Below are 21,021 nucleotides of genomic sequence, written 5' to 3'. Positions count from 1 at the left end.
ATGCTGCTTCCTGTGTCGTCTGGTTGCAGCAGCCGGAGGTGGAGGCGGGCCAGACAGCTGAACCCCCCCCCGCCGTGGAGGAGCCCCCCCCTGAACCTGAGAAGGCAGAGTAGGTCTCCCCCCTGTCTCTCTCCCCCCTGTCTCTCTCCCCCCTGTCTCTCTCCCCCCTGTCTCTCTCCTCCCTGTCTCTCTCCCCCTGTCTCTCTCCTCCCTGTCTCTCTCCCCCCTGTCTCTCTCCTCCCTGTCTCTCTCCCCCCTGTCTCTTTCCCCCGTCTCTCTCCTCCCTGTCTCTCTCCCCCCTGTCTCTCTCCCCCCTGTCTCTTTCCCCCCTGTCTCTCTCCTCCCTGTCTCTCTCCTCCCTGTCTCTCTCCCCCCTGTCTCTCTCCCCCCTGTCTCTCTCCCCTCTGTCTCTCTCCCCCCTGTCTCTCTCCCCTCTGTCTCTCTCCCCACCTTCCCTTCCTCCTCCCGACACACCTGGAAACACACACCTGTTGGAGCTACGCGTGTTAAAGAGATCACGTGGGAACACGCAAACACGATCGCTAACTCTGTGTATTCATTTCCAGTGTTGAAAACGGAGAGAAGGCAGAGAAAGAAGCCGAGAGCAAAGAAGAAGAGACGCCCGAGGAACCACAGAAGAAGAAGGCCAAAGCCAAAGCAGAGAAGAAAGGAACCAAAGAAGGAGGGTTCGAGCTCTGGAACGAGCTGGACATCCAAAGGAACAAATTCATGGTGAGACAGAAGGCCGACCCTTTTTATACATCCTGTAAACGGTTGTCACGGTTGCACGTATGTGCCACAGGATTGTCTCTTAAGAGAGTCACGGTCTGTCTGTCTCCCTTTCAGAACTACCTCTCAAGAAACTTCTATAATCTGCGTTTCCTGGCTTTGTTCATTGCCTTTGCCCTAAACTTCATTCTACTGTTCTACAAGGTCAGAGATGTCTCTGTTTCACTGCTTTCTACTTCTAGTTCTCAGTTTAAAACAACCTGACTTGATTCTACTAAAGGGTGTCTATCTCGTGTTGATGTTGTCCGTGGTGTGTCTGCAGGTGTCCGACAGTCCTCTGGTGGACGAGGAAGAGGGCTCTGGAGTTTTCGAGGGCAGCGGGGTGTTCGAGGGCAGCGGTGAGGAGGCAGACGGGTCCGGGATGGATGAAGGAGGAGAGGATGAGGACGATGAAGACAGTCCTGTTTACTTCTTCTTGGAGGAGAGCACAGGCTACATGCAGCCCACGCTGTCCTTCCTGGCCGTGCTGCACACCACCATCGCCTTCATCTGCATCATAGGGTACAACTGTCTCAAGGTGGGTTCAGCACAGCAGGGCGGGTGGGAAACGTGGAGCTGGTCCTGTCGTGGAAAGAGCAGGGGCGGATCTAGGGTTCCCCCGGGGCGGCAGGAGGTAGATGTAGGAGGGCATGGGAGCGTGGAGAGATGGTGTGACCCGATGTTAATGATATTATTGAATGAAATGTACTATAATGTAAAGGATTATATATTTGATCATGGGGAGATTGGATCCGCAAATGGTAAGGAGAGAAAGAAAACAAAACTTTCAGAGAGATGATGAGAGATCTTCCAGCCGCGAGGGGTCTCCGTTGACAACAGTCGTCTGTCCCCCCCAGATCCCCTTGGTCATCTTCAAGAGGGAAAAGGAGCTGGCCAGGAAGCTGGAGTTCGACGGGCTGTACATCACAGAGCAGCCCGAGGACGACGACATCAAGGGCCAGTGGGACCGTCTGGTTCTCAACACCCCGTAAGCCCCTCCCACTCCGTCACATCAGACACGCCTCCTGTCCACCCAGTCCTGGTTCCCCCCCGACCAACTGCCACCTTACCGTCCCTCTCCTCCCCCACCTCCACAGGTCCTTCCCAAACAACTACTGGGACAAGTTTGTGAAGCGAAAGGTGAGCTGGGTTTGGCGCGTGCTCGATCGGTTTGCCAGGTGTTTGTGTGCGGTGGTGAGAGGGTTGGTGTGTGTGTGCCCAGGTCCTGGATAAGTACGGAGATATCTACGGCCGTGAGAGGATAGCAGAGCTGCTGGGGGTAGACCTGGCTTCTCTGGACGTGAGCGAGCAGCATGAAAAGAAACAGGAGGAACCAGACAGCTCCATGTTCTCCTGGTACCACTACATTTATACATAATTTTTTTTTTTTTATTGTTTTATTTTTTAATTGTTTGGTTCTTTGAATTAGTTAAAACTATTGTACTTTTTACTTAAAGATCCATACATGTTTATTGTTTGCACCTTCCTGCCACAGTAAATTCCGTGTTTGTGTAACATACATGGCGAACAAACCAAATTCTAATGATAATGATTATAATATTCTTCTCATTATATACAGGATTGTATTTCATCAACGTGTAAATCCTTTTTTCAGGCTTACCACCGTTGACCTCAAGTACCAGATATGGAAATTTGGCGTTGTGTTTACAGATAACGTAAGATAGGAAACGACAAAAAACAGTATTTTTATCACGTCATTTCAATGAGTTATCGTAGACAAGTATGTTGGGCTCAGTCGCAAACTCTAAAACACTATCCTGCTTGCAGACGTTCCTGTATCTGTGCTGGTACACTATCATGTCTCTCCTCGGACATTACAACAACTTCTTCTACGCCTGCCACCTGGTGGACATCGCCATGAGCGTCCAGACCCTCAGGACCATCCTGTCCTCAGTCACCCACAACGGGAAGCAGGTTCGCCCCCCAAAACAGCCTCCACGACACTGTGTCTGACGCCCCCAGAGTCTCCTCACGGCCTGAACCAGACCAGGTCCCTGGGGGAAGCCAGGTGTTCCTGCTTCTGATGCCTTGTGTGTTTCCTGTTCCAGCTGATGATGACAGTGGGTCTCCTGGCCGTGGTGGTCTACCTCTACACCGTGATCGCCTTCAACTTCTTCCGCAAGTTCTACAACAAGAGTGAGGACGAGGATGAGCCGGATATGAAGTGTGACGACATGATGACGGTGAGTTAGTCAGCACTGCTCTGGTACATCTGGTAACATCTTCTCTGTGTTTTACCCTCTCTGCTCCTTCTAGTGTGTGTGTGTGTGTGTGTGTGTGTGTGTGTGTGTGTGTGTGAGAGAAAGCATGTGTGAGGGGTGTGTGTTGATTCTGACCTCTGCCCCCTCTCTCCCCAGTGCTACCTCTTCCACATGTACGTGGGCGTGCGGGCAGGGGGGGGGATCGGGGACGAGATCGAGGACCCGGCCGGGGACGAGTACGAGCTGTACCGTGTCGTCTTCGACATCACCTTCTTCTTCTTCGTCATCGTCATCCTCCTGGCCATCATCCAGGGTAGGAGACGGCTCCAGTGCAGCACGCAGGAACTAAACACATCTTTATTTGTATACCCCTTCTTTATTTTAGAAAAAAAAGTTTAAAAAAATTATAATAATACGTTTTTGAAAGGTTGAAAACACGTTTTGAAAGGTTCAAAAGATATTAAAAAAAAGTTTTTGAAAAACTGTTTTGAAAAGTTACAAAGATATTTCTTGAGTAAAACTTGAGTGAAAGTGTAGTCACTACTTAAGCTTTTACCAGTCTTTTAAACATGAGTATCTCTCCTTCGACTTGAGTGAAGGATGTGCAGTTTTGCTATCCCTGCACCCAAACCAACCTGCCCCCTTAAGGGTCCTGAAAGCTCTTCTTCCCTGATGTTTAGGTCTGATCATCGATGCCTTTGGAGAGCTGAGAGACCAACAGGAGCAGGTCAAGGAAGACATGGAGGTACGTGATGTGATGTTCTGTGTGTTTGCGCCTGTTTACTTTATTTACTTCAGTTGTTTACATCGTCATCACTGACCCCCCCTCTCCCCCGACCTGTGATTGTTGTGAAGACGAAATGTTTCATCTGCGGGATCGGCAGCGACTACTTTGACACGACGCCGCACGGCTTTGAGACGCACACGCTGGAGGAACACAACCTGGCCAACTACATGTGAGTTTCCCTTCTGGGCGAGGACACGCGTGTGTGTGTGTGTCTCTGTGTGTGTTCCCCTCTGGGCGAGGACACGCGTGTGTGTGTCTCTGTGTGTGTGTCACTTGGCGTGAGTTCACCTCCAGAGATCAAACTCTGTCTCTCTCCTGCAGGTTCTTCCTGATGTACCTCATCAACAAAGACGAGACGGAACACACCGGACAGGTGAGCACCCCCTGCTGGTGGCTGCTGGTAGTGCCGCTGTGACATCGCCTCCACCTCTCCATGTTTCTCAAACCCCTCTCTCGTCTCCTTCCCCCTCCTCCCTCCAGGAGTCGTACGTGTGGAAGATGTACCAGGAGAGATCGTGGGACTTCTTCCCAGCCGGAGACTGTTTCAGGAAGCAGTACGAGGATCTGCTGGGATAACCAGGAAGCTGGTCCTTCTAGAGCAGCAGGCTCCTGGAGAGAGACCTGCCTGGAGGGTTCAGCTCCAACCACACTTATTTGACCTGATTCAAACACTAGTTACCTGATCTGGGTCATGATTACAATCAGGTGTGGTAGATTAATGTTGGGAGTGAACCTACAGGCAGGTAGCTCTCCGGGAACAGGGTTGGAGACCCCCTGTTCTAGAACGTCGGCTGCGGAGTTGTTGCGGAAGGGTCAGGAAGGTCGCCTTGGTTACCGTGTTGGTCAGTCATGGGTCTCTGTTCTACTGAATGACAGCGTTTATAGGTGAGAGGACGGTCCACCCTGGTTTCATAGATTCTGATGTTTTATTACAATGAATGTGTGACAGAGAGGCTCTCTACTGTGTAAAATGGAGGTGGTGGATTACTGTGAGGTCAGCAGTGACAAAACATAAGATTCATGAGATTGTGTAGCCAAGCAACAAAATCAACCGGAGAGTTAAGCACATTGGAATGTCAGTAATCTGGACTGAAACGACATGCTGTTTTTCATCATGAATTTTGAGTTCCATGCTGGCACTTGGAAACATTTGCTCCCGGCCAGTTTGACGCAAACTGTGTCCGGAATGCTGTTCCTCTGTCGATGCTGGTGTGGCAGAACAAGCGTCATGTCAGCAGAAGGAAGTGACATCATGTCAGCAGAAGGAAGTGACATCATGTCAGTATGATTCTGGGATGGGCTCTTTCTTCTCATGGTACCTCATAAGCATCACTGATCTGACTGGTTGAATTTTTGTTAAATATATTTATAATTTATTGTTGCAATATGTTGGCGTGGATTACAGTAATTCCAGATTACAGTAATAACATAACCAACCCTGATAGATATTATAGGTACTGTTGATTATGTTTTTTGATTCAGAAGTTTGTCGTCTGATTTCATCGTTAATGAATTAGGATATTTGTTGTGATCTTTGTATTTTGAAGCATGAGACTGGTCACGCTGAGAACTGACAACACTGGATGTGTACAAAAAAAAGACCTCAAAGTTTCATCTTCAATCTTGAAATTGTCCAGATGTAAAGTGTCAATAATAGAATAAAAGTACAAAAGCATCTTCCCAGTCCGACGGCGTGTTGATGTCATTTCCTGGAGGTTGCCCTGCCCTCCTCGCCCTCCTGCCCAGCCAGGGTGAGGGAGGATGGGGGCGTGAAGGAGGGTGAGGCCTGCAGCTGCAGGGTGGTGTTGGACGAGGACCACATCCAGCTCAGGCTGTCCTGGGACTCATCCAGGGAGGGGGGCTGGACCTGACGTAGCGGGCCCAGAACGTAGCGCCCCACCTCGGGCTCTCCAGCAGCCTGGCAGCCCCTCCTCCAAGACGCCAGGGGGAGTCCAGAGGGCTCCCAGCCCCCCACGGCCCCAAGCAGGGTCCCCGGCTCCTCCATGTTGACGTAGAGCAGATCCTCGTCCTGCTCTGGGATCTGCTCCAGGGCCTGCTCCAGGGCACCGCGTAGAGCGCCAAACCCCGGACGATCCTTAGGGCTCAGCCGCCAGCAGGAGAACATTAGGCAGTAGCTGTGGACAGAACAGATGGTTCAGACCAGCTCTAGAACACTCCAGATGTAGAACAGTCCAGACAGCTCTAGAACAATTTACACCAGCTCTAGAACAGTCTACACCAGCTCTAGAACAGTCCAGACCAGCTCTAGAACAATTTACACCAGCTCTAGAACAGTTCAGACAGCTCTAGAACAGTCCAGAGCAGACAGAGCAGGTCTGTCCAGCACTCTCCTGGTATACAGACGTCCCTGATGCTGTGTGTGTAAGTACTGTAGAAGCTGCAGTTCACTTCCTACGTTATCCAGGGGGTTTTCTACCTCACTTCCTGTAAACACTCACATGTCGTCACTGCAACTCAGGGGCTGTTTGAGGCGGTTCCCCTGCCTCAGGTAGTCGTAGATCTCGCTGTTCTCCACCCCAGGGTAGGGGGTCTGGCCACGCGTGGCGATCTCCCACATGGTCACACCAAACGACCACTGAAGGAGCAGGAAGTGACAGAGCAGGAAGTGACGGAGCAGGAAGTGACACGGTCAACTACAGCAGCAGACCGAGTCTTCTGAGGCACGGGAACATTCAGCTGTACAAGATTCACACGAACCCTCCTCTCTCTCACACAGTCTCGTATCACTCCTCACACACAGAGCAACACACACACCACTCTCACACAGAGAAACACAGTCTCACCACATCACTCTTAGTTGTGTAGACTCTGTCGGCCAGACTCTCGATGGCGATCCATTTGACGGGCATCTTGGAGATGTTCCCCTGTCTGTAGTAGTCTCCATTATAGATCTTCTTAGAGAGGCCAAAGTCGGCCACACACACGGTCATGTTTTCATTCAACCTGCAAACAGAACACACACACACACTTCAAACTGGAGTCTGAACTACTGTCTGTGCTGAGATGACGATCAAACCGAGGCCTCACATGCAGTTTCGAGCGGCCAGATCTCTGTGGATGAATCTCTTGTTGCTCAGGTACTCCATCCCCCGCGCAATGTCTGTCATGAACTTCACCAGCATCTGGCAGGACAGCGGCTGGAGGCGGAGGGATATGGTTTATGGGCGGCACTAGCTCCTCAGAGAGGTGGAGCTACTCAACATCAGCGCCCATAAAAACCACAGGTCAGTGTTGTCCCCATTGAGGATCTACAGGAGGTAAAAGGGCTTTGTGGTGTGGCAGAGGACTAGAGGAGAGAGAGAGACACTGACCAGAGGACTGTAGAGGAGAGAGAGAGAAACTGACTAGAGGACTGTAGAGGAGAGAGAGAGATAGGGAGACACTGACCAGAGGACTGTAGAGGAGAGAGAGAGAGAAACTGACTAGAGGACTGTAGAGGAGAGAGAGAGATAGGGAGACACTGACCAGAGGACTGTAGAGGAGAGAGAGAGAGACACTGACCAGAGGACTGTAGAGGAGAGAGAGAGATAGGGAGACACTGACCAGAGGACTGTAGAGGAGAGAGAGAGAGAAACTGACTAGAGGACTGTAGAGGAGAGAGAGAGATAGGGAGACACTGACCAGAGGACTGTAGAGGAGAGAGAGAGAGACACTGACCAGAGGACTGTAGAGGAGAGAGAGAGATAGGGAGACACTGACCAGAGGACTGTAGAGGAGAGAGAGAGAGACACTGACCAGAGGACTGTCCCCCAGGCGTGAGTAGAGCAGGAAGCTGTGCAGGTCTCCGTGCTTCATGAAGGGCAGGATGACCACCGGGGTCGGGTAGTGCCCCCTGTCAACGGTCTGCAGACACACTCCTACACACACACACACACACACACACACACACACACACACACACACACACACACACACACACACACACACACACACACAGGGACAGGAGCTGGAGGTCAGCTGTGTCTCACCAGGGACATAAATAAATGTGATATTTACTGATATAATGATGTTTAGTGATATCGAATGATATAATGATGTTTAAAAGCCTGTGGTCTCACCAACGAGTCTCATCACGTTGGGGTGGTCAAACTCCTTCATACACGCAGCCTCCCTGAGGAAGTCCTCCATCTCTGGACGAGAGCAGATGGAGACTGGGAGGGAGAGAGAGGAAGAGAGAGAGGGAGGAAGGGAAGAGAAGGAGCAAGGAAGAGAGAGAGAGGAGAGGGACAGGAGGCGGGAAGGAGAGGAAAGGAGAGAGAGAGAGGGAGAGGGCTGGGGTGAGACCATGTACAGTAACCTTGGAGCCCCTGGCAGCGATCGGAGTACTCACTCTTCATGGTTTTCACGGCCACTCTGAGAACCGCCTCTCCATGCACCAGCAGGCCCTCCACCACCGAGCCAAACTCCCCTGGAGAAACAAGTCCCACATGAGTGAGAACACACCCCTGGTTTGAGGACACAGTGCACGTTTGGCATCACTGTATAACAGCAGTACATGACTAGCGGTACTATAAAAAAAGCTTGGAATGTTCCTGGTATGGATGTGAACTCTCACCCTCTCCTAGTGTCTTCCCCAGGGTCAGTTTGTGTCTGTCCACCATCACATCTTGCAGCTTGTGCTTCAACTCATCACTGATGACCAGACTGTTCACTGAGGGAGGAAATGGTTCACACTCTCACACACCCATTCCTCCCCCATGCTCTTGTACTGCTACACAGAGTTAATAATCCCTTACGAGGGATGTTGATCTTGTGAAGTCATGACTTAGTCACGATGGAAAAACAAGACAGGCAATTCCCCCATGAATTCTAAACCTCTCCTTCGAACCCTCTCCATTCGTGCTTCTCTCAAAGCCTGATAAGTGTTACGAGAGAGAGAGACCCTGTCACGGTGTTATCGGACACGTCAGGCTGTTTAACTACTCACACGTGGCTTGGTTCGTCTGCCGATTGTAGGAGCGTCGAGCGCTGTATCGGACCACAAAGTCTCCGTTATTCCTCAGAGGGTAAAACTCCTTCCTATTACACACACACACACACAAAGTCAGTATTTCTAAATATGCATCCATGTACTAAGCGATGTTCTAAACCGAAGCCAGACACCCACCCACTCTGGATGTGAGGTACGTACCCAAAACATGTCTGTCTGTGTCGTGACATCACGACGTACGCAGCAAGGAAGCCAATCAGAGACAGCGTGACAGCCACAAGCATGACCACATACCACCAGTGCCAGGAGAACACCTGGTGAGGAGACACACCTGGGGAGGAAAGAAGCTCATCAGCCTCCTCCAGGACCTCCACTACCCCACCACCGTAGGAGAACCCTCCTCTACCTGTAGCTCCTCTGTACATTTACATTTAGTCATTTAGCAGACGCTCTTATCCAGAGCGACTTACAGTAAGTACAGGGACATTCCCCCGAGGCAAGTAGTGTGAAGTGCCTTGCCCAAGGACACAACATCAGTTGGCATGACCGGGAATCGAACTGGCAACCTTCGGATTACTAGCCCGATTCCCTCACCGCTCAGCCACCTGACTCCCTGTACGGAGGACTGCTCATGTACGTACTCACCCCTCCTCCCCCCCATCCCTCCACCCCTCCCTCCCATCCCTCCACCCCTCCTCCTCCCCCACCCCTCCTCCTCCCCCATCCCTCCTCCTCCCCCACCCCTCCTCCCCCACCACGGCCGGGCTGCCCATCCTCACCAGGCTGGCTGTGCTGGAGGGTGTGGGCAGGGCTCCAGGGACCACACCCGGCCCGGGTGCAGGCACACACTCGCAGGGTCACCGTCTCCAGGAGCCCCGAGACGGGCAGGACCAGCTGTGACCGCTTGGCAGGCTCAACCATGGCCTGAATCACACACACACATCAGACCAAGGGCATCAGTCTGTTTGTGTATGTATGTGAGGGGAGAGAGAAAGAGGGGGAGAACGAGAGAGACAGAGAGAGAGACAGAGAGAGAGAGGGGGAGGAGAGAGAGAGAGAGAGAGAGAGGGGGGGGGAGAACGAGAGAGAGAGAGAGAGAGAGGGGGGAGAACGAGAGAGAGAGAGAGGGGGGGGGGGGGGGAGAGAGAGAGCGTTGTGTGTTGTTGGTGTCTCTACCTGGGACATGTTGCTGGTTTTGTACTCGACTCTGTACTCCTCCAGCGGCCCGTTCAGCCGGCCTGGCGGCTCCGTCCAGTTCAGGCGGACTTGGGTTCCGTTAAACAGAGCCTGCACGGTGGCTGGTGCCTCCTCTGGTACTGTGAACATAGAGCAGGCAGGGCTGGGTGTACAGAACAGGCTGCACCCCCAGCCCTGCTGACAGCAGGAGAGAGGTGTGTGAGGAGAAAGGCATCTTTGTCGCAGGCTGAGTCAGAGTCCGGTAAAGGACCCTGATGATGTCATGGGCGAGCGTTCTGAGCTTGATGGTTTCCATATGTGGCGCTACCTCGGCCAATGAAAACACAAGCCCCACCCTGCCCCTACCCCCTCACCTCCCCTCCCACCCCCCAGACCCTGTCTAACACAGGCCCCTCCCTGCCCTCTCCTCCCCCACCCTCCCCAGACCCTGGCGATCAGGCCTCTCTCTTACTCCAACTACAACATGTAGTCTTTGAGGGGGTTAGGACAGCACAATGACAAGATCCACACTAGGAGAGATACTGACAAGCTCACCAAGTGTATGGTGGATGTACTCTATCCTCCCCCATCCTGTCACCCCAGATCACTCTATCCTCCCCCCTCCTGTCACCCCAGATCACTATCCTCCCCCCTCCTGTCACCCCAGATCACTCTATCCTCCTGTCACCCCAGATCATTCTATCATCCCCCCTCCTGTCACCCCAGATCACTCTATCCTCCTGTCACCCCAGATCATTCTATCATCCCCCCTCCTGTCACCCCAGATCATTCTATCCTCCCCCCTCCTGTCACCCCAGATCACTCTATCCTCCCCCCTCCTGTCACCCCAGATCACTCTATCCTCCCCCCTCTTCTTGACCCCAGATCACTCCTCTCATCTCCTTCTTCAGGAGACTTTCTCAGGTCAGATGTGCTGACGGAAACTGCACCCCTGTGGTATTGAAGCCTTCCCCTCTCCTAACCAAGCGGCTAGTTCTATTTACTTTCCTTTTCCAGGAAGCCGGCCACATCGCAGACTGCCTGTGGAAACCATGAGCTGGCATGGAAAAACTGCTGCTCTCCTCGACTAGACACACAGCAGCATTATGGGCTGTTCAGGACCGCAGCACCTCCACCACGCCATGAATAGAGACTGTTTAGTCTGTTTTCCTCCAGTCCAAGTTCCTCCTCCTCCGCCTCCTCCTCTGCCTAAACTAGCTCGCTCTCTTTGCTGCTTCAAGGCCCACGGCCAGTTCAAAGAGAAGACAATTACAATCTGGATTTCATTTAAGGACCCGTCCCTACAGCTGCTTCTCAGCTCAACATTAAGGAATGCTAAAGACATCAGTTTTATTTTTATTTATTTTTACGTACAGTAGCAGGAGGAGCAGCTCTCACAGACACATGTCAAGGCCACATTTCAGAATAGTGTATTTCTCTTTGGTCTAGAGCTTTATGTTTTATAGATTTTTGTGGAAGATTGTTGGTAAGTCACCCCCTCCAATTTAATCATCAACACAACTGTAATATCTTCAATATTATTAACCCATATCAGTGGATAAACTAACATTAATGAATCTCCCCCCCAAAGAAAGCATTTTCGACCACAGATGATGTAAGCAACAGGAGGAGAATCCCCCCCGATGGACTCACCTCCCTCTGAGGTGAGCAGGGTCACCCAGGGGGTCCATGGGGCCGCCCCCTGGCTGCTCCGGCAGGAAACCCTCACGTCGTACGAGCTGTAGGCCTGCAGCCGGGGGAGGAGGTGCAGGGCGGGAGGCAAGTTCACGTTCCGGTTGTGGAACAGCTGTCTTCCCTGGGCGGTGGAGACAGACCGGGCGGCCTGGAAGGCAGGGAGAGCATGGTCTAGATCAGCCTCTCTCAGCCCTGGTCCTCAAGTACCCCCTATCCTGCATGTTTTATACGTTTCCCTGTTCCAATACACCTGATTCAAATGAATGGTTATTAGCAGGCTTCTGCATAACTAGATAACGACCCATTCATTTGACTCAGGTGTGTTGGAGCAGGGAAACATCTAGAACATGCAGGGTAGGGGGGTCCCTGACGACCAGGGTTGGAGACCTCCAGCTGTGCTGAGAAGCTCTGGCCGCAGCAGGGGAGGGGGGGTTCAGGTGAGACGAGATCCTACCTGGATGGAGCACACAGTCACGGGGTACACGCCCCCGAAGCCCGGCTCCCAGGACAGCAGCAGGGACGACTGGGTGGCCTCGGCCGCCCGCAGCCTCTGAGCCTGGGAGGGGATCACTGCACACACACACACACGCACACGCACACACACACACACACACACGCACACACGCACACACGCACACACGCACACGCGCACACACACACACACACACACACACACACACACACTGGCCTGAGCACTGGGCCTGTATCACCGGGTCAAACTCCTGTGTACACTGTACAGTCAGAGAATAACACGATTCTGAATATTGTTGAAGTTAGTACAGTGAACACAGTTACAGTGTGAGTTGGTACAGTGAACACAGTTACAATGTGAGTTAGTACAGTGAACACAGTTACAGTGTGAGTTGGTACAGTGAACACAGTTACAGTGTGAGTTAGTACAGTGAACACAGTTACAGTGTGAGTTGGTACAGTGAACACAGTTACAATGTGAGTTAGTACAGTGAACACAGTTACAATGTGAGTTAGTAAAGTGAACACAGTTACAATGTGAGTTAGTACAGTGAACACAGTTACAGTGTGAGTTGGTACAGTGAACACAGTTACAGTGTGAGTTGGTACAGTGAACACAGTTACAGTGTGAGTTAGTACAGTGAACACAGTTACAATGTGAGTTGGTACAGTGAACACAGTTACAGTGTGAGTTGGTACAGTGAACACAGTTACAGTGTGAGTTAGTACAGTGAACACAGTTACAGTGTGAGTTGGTACAGTGAACACAGTTACAGTGTGAGTTAGTACAGTGAACAGACCTGTGACTGAGCCTGTTGCGGAGGTTGCAACCCCTCTACTGTTGTGGGCCTCACAGGAGAACCTGCTGGTCTGGTTGAGGCCTGCGTGAAGACCGACACAAGGATTTAAAAACACGGGTAGAGTTTCTGGAGAGAGGGTACGAGTCATGTGATCTACTGCATTTCACTGTGGGATTTTCCCGAATCTCTGTACAGTTTAGTCTGATGTTTCTCTGAATCCTAACACCGTACAGTGTGAGAAGACAAGAAATGAGAGAATCTGCTGTGTACGTACCCGTGACGTTCAGAGAGGAGGGAGACAGGGAGAGGGGGTCTTGCAGGGTGTTGAGAGGTTCTCCGTTCTGCAGCCAGATGATCCTTACAGGTTCTGGTGGGCCGTGAGCAGAACACTGCAGGCTGAAGAGGCTGTTAGCCTCCTTGCTAATATCGCCAGGCTCCACAGAGAAATGAGGAATCCCTGTTGGAGATGGAGACGGGCTCAGACACAGGTGGAGGTAGCAGGTGGAGACAGGTAAAGAACGTGGATATCTTACCCTCCAGCTGGATACGACCTTCCTGAGACAGGACGTCATGCAGACCCACCGTTGCCATGCAACGGTATCTTCCGATGTCTGATAGCGCCACATTGTCAATTCTAGAGGCAGGCGGAGATATGGCATATCTAATATTAGACTCGAGGACGTCACCCTTGGCGCATGCAAACTATAAGTAAAGATATAAAAAATGACCTGAGTTCACTCATCGTAAGCCAGCTCCCGTCCCCTACAGGGATCTGGACTTGGTTTGTGTCGGCGTATTCCACCGTCTCTCCATTCCTGAGCCACACAACGTCTGGGGGCTCCACGAGCCCTCCGTCCCCGCGGAGGGAACATCTTGCCTCCACGGGCTTCCCCAGGGACGAGGTCAGGTTTTCAGGGTTACTCACGAACCGGAGCACTGACACGGAGAAGTCAGAGGACAATAAATCTACTAGGAACCGTTTACGTGGACGTACACTCAGGTTTAATTGAAAACAACAACTATTTAACCTGTATAATTAATTGGTTGGGCAGTGTAGGCTACGTGTACATTGCAAGCCATGACCGATCGCTCCACTTTACTACAGCAGATAACGGACAGAAAACTATGAATAGGCCTATTAAGATAAGTGCCACAAAGTAGAGCTATAGTTATACACGTAGGTACTGTGCATGTTATATTAACACACAAACCTGATAGTTTCAAACAACAATATAGAACAACGTTTCCAAATGCTGAGGCTACAAATCGGTTCACTCACCTGGAACAGGAAGAACTTCACAGATATCAATGAGAAAGGTGATAATTAGCGGCACTCTCCATCTGCAAAGGCAGCTCATAATTTCCCTTCCAACAGTCAACACTGCTTAAAAATACATTCTCAAAATAAATCAATATATGGCCGCTTCTTGAACATCGTACAGATGCTATTCTATTTCTTCATAATTTTCAACCGGTTTTCTCGTTATTGGAAAAGATCAGAAGTTCTGGAAAATGTTTTATCATCTTGTTTACTAACACACCCTTAATCCGTGATTTAGAATATAAAAAATACGGCTACAAATTATCTCAAATGAAATTCACTCAATCCAAGAATCGTGGCTTATCGTAGTCATTTCCACGTCCTGGTGCCCAGATTTAGACCACACACTTTATTACTTTTCCCTCCGTCGCTATTTTCTCGTTCGTGTTTGTTCCCTCCCCTCATGTCTCATGTCAAATCCACTTGATTCCATATTAATACTACATTATTTTACACTCTCCCACTGTGACAACGGATAAAACCAGCTCATTATATTTTAAAGGAAAACCAAATAAATTTTAGGATTGTAGTCTATTAAAGAGTAGTAAGCCTGTGCTAGTTCTTTTGAAGGGTGTTTAGACCGGACAGTGAACTTTTCTGCAACATACAATACTGTTAAGTCCTGTACCTGCAGCGACAACTTTAACAGAACCAACTGAAGTGTACTAGCGCTCTCTAGTGGTCAACGTGGAGTGCTCTCAGGATCACGGATAAAGTGGGTTTATAAAGCTGAATGTGTTTGACTATACAAATGTTTACATCTAGGCTATGTGAAAGATCGTAGGCTATATTTCCCGGAGGAAGTGCTAATCATTAAATGTATCGCGCAATGTGTTTCATTGAAGTGTGGAACTTTGGAGACCTTAAATGTATCTGATGCACTCTATGGACTGATGGTACGGATTCTACTCTACGTCAGAGAAAGGCGGGTAACTGCTGCTCCATCGCGCTGGTTTAACGCTTTTTGCTCCACTGTCGACCGGAGGCAGCACGGAGGGGGTGTAATAGCGACGTGGACAGTTTACTGCTAACGGTAGGTAGTGTTTCATGCACATTTTTGTGAATGACAGCAAAAACAACAGCAGAAAGTACAGTGAATATGTGATTATTATCAAAGTATGGTTAATATATAATACGTTCATAAATTGTCAGTTGATTTGCTAATCAGATCCACCTGTGTATCAAACCTTATAGAATGTATTATCGCGACACTTCGAATTGACGCATATAAGCGAGAGTGTAGCCTACTTTAACTGTTCATTAACCAGAAAACTTACTTTCCCAAATGCAATAACACCCTTTTAGTTATTTGCTTAGCCTCTACTTTAAAACAAAAATGTCTTATTTTTTTTCAGAAACTACTTTATAGAATGTTGAATATATGTTGTTATTCCCTGTGCAGTTGCCCGGTTCCAGACATTTCATCTTGCTGGTTCCACAGTTGCATTCTAGGCAACAGCGCCAAGTCACGCAAAGTAAGACTAAACTCTCCCAGACCACAGCTTATGTAATTGTTCTTATTTCTGACTAGTTCAAGCTAAAATCACAGCAACAAATCAAGTGATCAGAAATTTATCAAAACCTTGAGCATATTGGGGCACCAGTTTAGACCCGTAGGCCTAGATGTATGAAGTACTGGCACACACTGTTCACGGCAGGACTAAAGAACAGCGTGTCTATATGTTGGTCGTGCCCCAGGACCTGCACAAAGCACATAGTCTCCTGACAGAGTATCCATCATGCGGTAGGATGTAATGAGGTGTTGGAAGATGAGCTTTTGGAGACACCAGGCAGACAGTCAGCGCTTGGAAGACTTCCTCCACACAGCTACAGTCAGAGATCAGACCAGCTTTGTAGGTTTGGAAACGTTTCATTACGGTTTGAAATCTGAGTGTCTGGGTTAACCATCAGGCACGCAGAGGACAAAAGGAGAGGGGGAGAAGAGAGGAAGGGGAGAGCTGAAGACAGGAGGAGAAGGGGAGGGAAGAGAGGGGGAGAAGAGAGGAAGGAGAGAGCTGAATACAGGAGGAGGAGGGGAGGGAGGGAGGAGAGGGGGAGAAGAGAGGAAGGAGAGAGCTGAAGACAGGAGGAGGAGGGGAGGGAAGAGAGGGGGAGAAGAGAGGAAGGGGAGAGCTGAAGACAGGAGGAGGAGGGGGGGGAGGAGAGGGGGAGGTGTGGTCTGGGGTTCAGGGACGGAGGTTTTTTCTTCTTCAGGGAAAACAAGAGAACCTTAATGACAACCAGATGTGTTAAGGAAACGAGGGAACGAAGGTAGGGGAGGAAGAGAGAAGAAGAAAAGAGGTTTTGAGGAAGCGAGGAGGAATGCAAGTGTGTGGATGGAGGGAGGCCTAGTGATGGTGGTCTATCAGAAGTGAGAGGGTGTAGAATGTGGAGCCTAGAAGAAGCATCTGTTCGACCCTGTGACCTCACCCTGGCCTGACCTCCCCTGACCCCCCCTGACCCCTGGCTGGAAGCTGCTCTGTGTGTGTCTGTGTGGCAATGTGTGTGTTCCTGGGTGTTTGTGTTCAAAACCTCACGTACAGCCATCGAAATTAACGGAATATGTGTGTGGTGTGTGTGCGTGTGTGGTGTGTGTGTGTGGTGTGTGTGTGTGGTCTTGGGCTCCTGTGTGTGTGTGTGTGTGGTGTGTGTGTGGTCTTGGGCTCCTGTGTGTGTGTTTCCAGGATGAGGAAGACGATCTTGTTGATGTGTTTGGGAGCTCTCCTCTGCTTTTCTGACGCCCAGTTGGTGAGACCACTCCCCTTTACACACCTCCTCTCTCTCTCTGTCTAACAGACCACTCCCCTTTACACACCTCCTCTCTCTGTCTGTCTAACAGACCACTCCCCTTTACACACCTCCTCTCTCTCTCTGTCTAACAGACCACTCCCCTTTACACACCTTCTCTCTCTGTCTGTCTAACAGACCACTCCCCTTTACACACCTCCTCTCTCTGTCTGTCTAACAGACCACTCCCCTTTACTAGCCTTCTGTCTGTTCACATCTGTGTGTGATCGTTAAATATGATTTTCTTAATGAAAAGTGTGGGGGGGGGGGGGCAGATTTGCCATTTTCAAACCGTAGGTAAGACATGTCCCATTCATGTAATGAAACCTTCACCCCTGCTGCTAACACACAGTACTGCCTCTGTAAATGTCACTGAACGTTCTCTCGCTGCGCCTGTCTTGATTGGCCAGCTGGACGAGGAGGAGGCGGGAGGGGAGGAGGAGCCACATGTGGAGCTGTTCACCACGGCCAGAACCAAGATGGCCGCCGCCACCTCCGACTTCGGCTACAACCTGTTCCGTGCCCTCGCCAGCCAGGACCCCAAAGCCAACGTGTTCCTGGCGCCCATCAGCGTCTCTGAAGTGATGACTCAGCTAGCCATGGGTTAGCCTCATCGCTGTTCCCTTCCCCCCCTTCCCCCCTCCCCCTGCAGACCTGGACACGTCCGTGACGCGCTGTGTGATGGGTGTGTGTGATGTGTGTGTGTGTGTGTCCTGCAGGAGCGTCTGAGCGCGCTCAGAGGCAGCTGTTCCGGGCGCTGAGGTACCACAGCCTCCAGGATCCCCAGCTCCACCAGACCCTGAAGGAGCTGCTGCGCTCCGTCAGCGGGCCCCGCAAGGGCCTCAGCACCGCTGCCAGGATCTACCTGGCCCGCCGTGAGTGGCTGAGTGTGTGTGTGGCTGAGTGTGTGATTTGTATTTCCAGTGTAGTCAACATAATGTCTGTATGCATTTGTGAGTGTGTGTCTGTGTGTGCTTGTGTGTGTGTGTGCGTGTGTGTGTGTGTGTGTGTGTGTGTCAGGGATCCGTGTAAAGCCGGAATTCTTCAGCCTGGTGGAGAAGCAGTACGGTGTTCGGCCCAAGGCCATGGTGGGCGGGGCTAAGGACATGAAGGACATCAATGATTGGGTGAAACAGCAGACAGGCGGGTTGGTGGAGCGTCTCCTGTCCAAGCCGCTTGGCAGGAGCCCTGGGGTCATCCCCGTATCGGCCGCACACTTCAAAGGTGAACATGCCTCAGTGATTTAGCTTACTTTAGTGTGGTCATTAGGGGGAATGCTGACTTTTGAACCTGTTTATGGCACCACGGGTCTGGCATTATGCACCTAAACTGATCCCTGTGTGTGTCTGTGTGTGTGTGTGTGTGTGTGTGTGTAGGTAAATGGATGACTCGATTCAGTCAGACTGGAAAGATGCAGAACTTCCAGCTGGATGGAGAAGCTCCTGTCAGCATTCCCATGATGCAGCAGGAGAACTACCCTGTTAAGATGGGCATAGACTCTGACCTGAGCTGCACTGTGAGTTCATCCCTGCAGGCACTGTGTGTGTGTGTGGGGGGGGGGGGGTGTATGTGTGTGTATGTACGTATGTATGTATGTATGTATGTGCGTGTCTCCCTGCTCATCTCCCCTGCTCTCTCTCTCCAGATCGCCCAGATCCAGATGCAGGATGACGTCAGCATGTTTGTGTTCCTCCCCGATGACGTGACCCAGAACATGACCCTACTGGAGGAGTCTCTGACAGCAGAGTTTGTGCAGGACCTGTCCATGAACCTCCCTGCGCTGCAGGTGGACCTCACTCTGCCCGTCCTCAAGCTCAGCTCCTCCACAGACCTGCTGCCCCTGCTGCCTGACCTGGGTGAGACCCTGCCCCTCTCCTCTCCTCGCTCCTCCTCTCTCCTCTCTCCTCCTCTCCTCCTCTCTCCTCTCTCCTCCTCTCTTCCTCTCTCCTTCTCCTCTCTTCTCTTCTCCTCCTCTCTCCTCCTCTCCTCCTCTCTCCTCCTCTCTTCTCCTTCTCTCTCCTCCTCTCTCTTCCTCTCTTCTCCTCTCTCCTCCTCTCCTCCTCTCTCCTCCTCTCCTCCTCTCTTCTCCTCCTCTTTCCTCCTCTCTCTTCCTCTCTTCTCCTCTCTCCTCCTCTCTCCTCCTCCTCTCTTCTCCTCCTCTCTCCTCTCTCCTCCTCTCTCCTCCTCTCTTTTCCACTCCTCCTCTCCTCGCTTCACCTCTTCCACACTTTCTAGCAAGGCTAGAGATTAATTGCAACACTCATCTCTCTCTCTCTCTCTCTGTTCCTCTCTCTCTCTCTGACTATCTCCCTCGCTCCCTCCCTCCCTTCCTCCCTTCCAGGTCTGTCTGATTGGTTGGCAGAGACGGATCTGGAGAAGATCACCGCCCAGGCAGCCAAGCTCAGCAGTGTCAATCACAAGGTTGTCATGGAGATGGCTCCCGAGGGCGCTCAGTACGCCGGCCTCACGCCCCCCGCCCACAGGCTGTTGGTCCGCGTGGACCGCCCCTTCCTGTTCCTGGTCCGAGACGAGGCCTCGGGAGCCTTGCTGCTCATGGGCCGCGTGGTGAACCCTAAGGATCTGCGGATATAACACACACACACACACAGGCACACACACACGCATAAACGCATACCACACACCTCAGGCAAACACGCCATACACAGCCACCACACATAAACACACAGAGACAAGCACGCACACGTCACACACCCCACATACACACACACCACACACACTCACTCCACACACATCACACACATACACACACTCCACATACATACACACCACACACACTCACTCCACACACATCACCCCCACACACACATACACACACTCCACATACACACACACCACACACACACACACACAGACACACACACTCTCTGCTCTTAGCAGGTCCTAGGAGATGACAAGCCGCTGTCGAGCTAGCTAGTCTCACAGTACACTAAGCAGTCTGCATGGATGGACAAGCAGCTAGGCTGAGGATCAGACTAACAGCTTCTGTTGGTGTGTATACGTACCAGCAGGGCCTAATTCTAACTCTTTTCTTGTTGTTCTATGCAGGAGAAATTAGTAACTGACAGTTTTCATGTTGAAACAAACCAGACAGACCATTTTCTGCTTATACAGTTCCAGGAGATGTAATCGATACCACTTTAACCAGAAAAATACTTAGTTACTGTCAATTGCAAAAAGAGAAATAAAAATGCAACCAGTTTCCTCTAGTAAACTGTTCTGTGGGTCTGTTTTTCCGCTGGTTCTTTTTGCTGTTCTCTCGTCAGTTTTTCTTGAACACAGCTTTAGTTTAAGTACCGTTAGATCAGATCCACATTCTCTATTCTCAGCTGTATGGCTGGAACAGATTTTTGTATTTATATTTTTGTGTGTCTGTGAGTGTGGGATGTGTGTGGGTGTGTGTGTGTGAGTGTGGGATGTGTGTGGGTGTGTGTGTGAGTGTGTGTGTGTGTGTGTGTGTGTGTGTGTGTGTGTGAGATGTGTGGGTGTGTATGACTCATGGCAAAGGCCTAAGACTATGCTGGATTTTCCACATTTCAGAAGAGATGTCTTTTACGGTAATGCCTCCCAGAACCAACTCAAGCAATGCCATAACTGGATGCACTCTCTCTCTCTCTCTCTCTCTCTCTCTCTCTCTCTCTCTCTCTCTCTCTCTCTCTCTCCCTCTCTCGCTCTCTCTATCTCTGTCTCTCTCCCCTTCTGTCTCTCTCCCCTTCTGTCTCTCTCTCTCTCTCTGTCTCTCTCCCCTTCTCTCTCTCTCTGTCTCTCTCTCTCCCCTTTTCTCTCTCTCTGTCTCTCTCTCTCCCCTTCTCTCTCTCTCTCTCTCTCTCTCTCTCTCTCTGTCTCTCTCTCTCCCCCTCTCTCTCTCTCTCTCTCTCCCCTTCTCTCTCCCCTTCTCTCTCTCTCTCTCACACACACACACACACACGCACACAGAGGGGGGTCTTCTCTACTGAGCCCACACTGTGAAACACACCAGATGCGTGTCTGTATGTCTCCAGCAGAGGGCAGCACACACCCAACGC

General features: G+C 50.9%; 3 protein-coding genes across 3 annotated transcripts in view; 2 read left to right on the top strand and 1 right to left on the bottom strand.

Moving 5' to 3' along the window:
- Positions 1–4,610, top strand: part of ryr1a (ryanodine receptor 1a (skeletal)) — a 54,850-nt gene extending 50,240 nt beyond the window's left edge. Inside the window, exons 94-108 of the mRNA XM_067257156.1 lie at positions 30–109; positions 567–732; positions 847–933; positions 1,052–1,306; positions 1,626–1,756; positions 1,866–1,908; positions 1,991–2,124; positions 2,384–2,444; positions 2,557–2,703; positions 2,838–2,972; positions 3,147–3,303; positions 3,671–3,735; positions 3,846–3,946; positions 4,099–4,150; positions 4,258–4,610. Coding sequence (XP_067113257.1) covers positions 30–109; positions 567–732; positions 847–933; positions 1,052–1,306; positions 1,626–1,756; positions 1,866–1,908; positions 1,991–2,124; positions 2,384–2,444; positions 2,557–2,703; positions 2,838–2,972; positions 3,147–3,303; positions 3,671–3,735; positions 3,846–3,946; positions 4,099–4,150; positions 4,258–4,353 — 1,710 coding nt within the window. The 3' untranslated portion in view covers positions 4,354–4,610. The remainder of the gene's footprint in view (positions 1–29; positions 110–566; positions 733–846; positions 934–1,051; positions 1,307–1,625; positions 1,757–1,865; positions 1,909–1,990; positions 2,125–2,383; positions 2,445–2,556; positions 2,704–2,837; positions 2,973–3,146; positions 3,304–3,670; positions 3,736–3,845; positions 3,947–4,098; positions 4,151–4,257) is intronic.
- Positions 4,611–5,435: 825 nt separating this feature from the next.
- Positions 5,436–14,228, bottom strand: LOC136963131 (tyrosine-protein kinase receptor UFO-like). The gene is made up of 19 exons (XM_067257155.1): positions 14,150–14,228; positions 13,599–13,806; positions 13,404–13,504; positions 13,145–13,327; positions 12,871–12,951; positions 12,054–12,169; positions 11,558–11,747; positions 9,905–10,044; positions 9,508–9,652; positions 8,930–9,059; positions 8,726–8,817; positions 8,354–8,449; positions 8,129–8,206; positions 7,857–7,949; positions 7,534–7,655; positions 6,826–6,935; positions 6,582–6,741; positions 6,237–6,373; positions 5,436–5,912 (listed from the first exon to the last, which is right to left on the bottom strand). Exons 1-19 carry the CDS (start codon positions 14,226–14,228, stop codon positions 5,480–5,482), a joined length of 2,694 nt encoding a protein of 897 aa, XP_067113256.1. The 3' UTR covers positions 5,436–5,479.
- Positions 14,229–15,162: 934 nt separating this feature from the next.
- serpinf1 (serpin peptidase inhibitor, clade F (alpha-2 antiplasmin, pigment epithelium derived factor), member 1) lies at positions 15,163–20,229 on the top strand. Its single transcript, XM_067257295.1, has 9 exons — positions 15,163–15,224; positions 15,594–15,666; positions 16,876–16,939; positions 17,389–17,581; positions 17,698–17,853; positions 17,999–18,202; positions 18,355–18,494; positions 18,624–18,834; positions 19,320–20,229. The coding sequence occupies exons 3-9, from the start codon at positions 16,877–16,879 to the stop codon at positions 19,568–19,570; spliced, it is 1,218 nt and encodes a 405-aa protein (XP_067113396.1). The 5' UTR covers positions 15,163–15,224; positions 15,594–15,666; position 16,876; the 3' UTR covers positions 19,571–20,229.
- Positions 20,230–21,021: the final 792 nt, after the last annotated feature.

This window comes from Osmerus mordax, chromosome 19, assembly GCF_038355195.1.
Source record: "Osmerus mordax isolate fOsmMor3 chromosome 19, fOsmMor3.pri, whole genome shotgun sequence".
Lineage (NCBI taxonomy): Eukaryota > Metazoa > Chordata > Actinopteri > Osmeriformes > Osmeridae > Osmerus > Osmerus mordax.
This window is presented reverse-complemented; position numbering and strand designations above follow the sequence as displayed.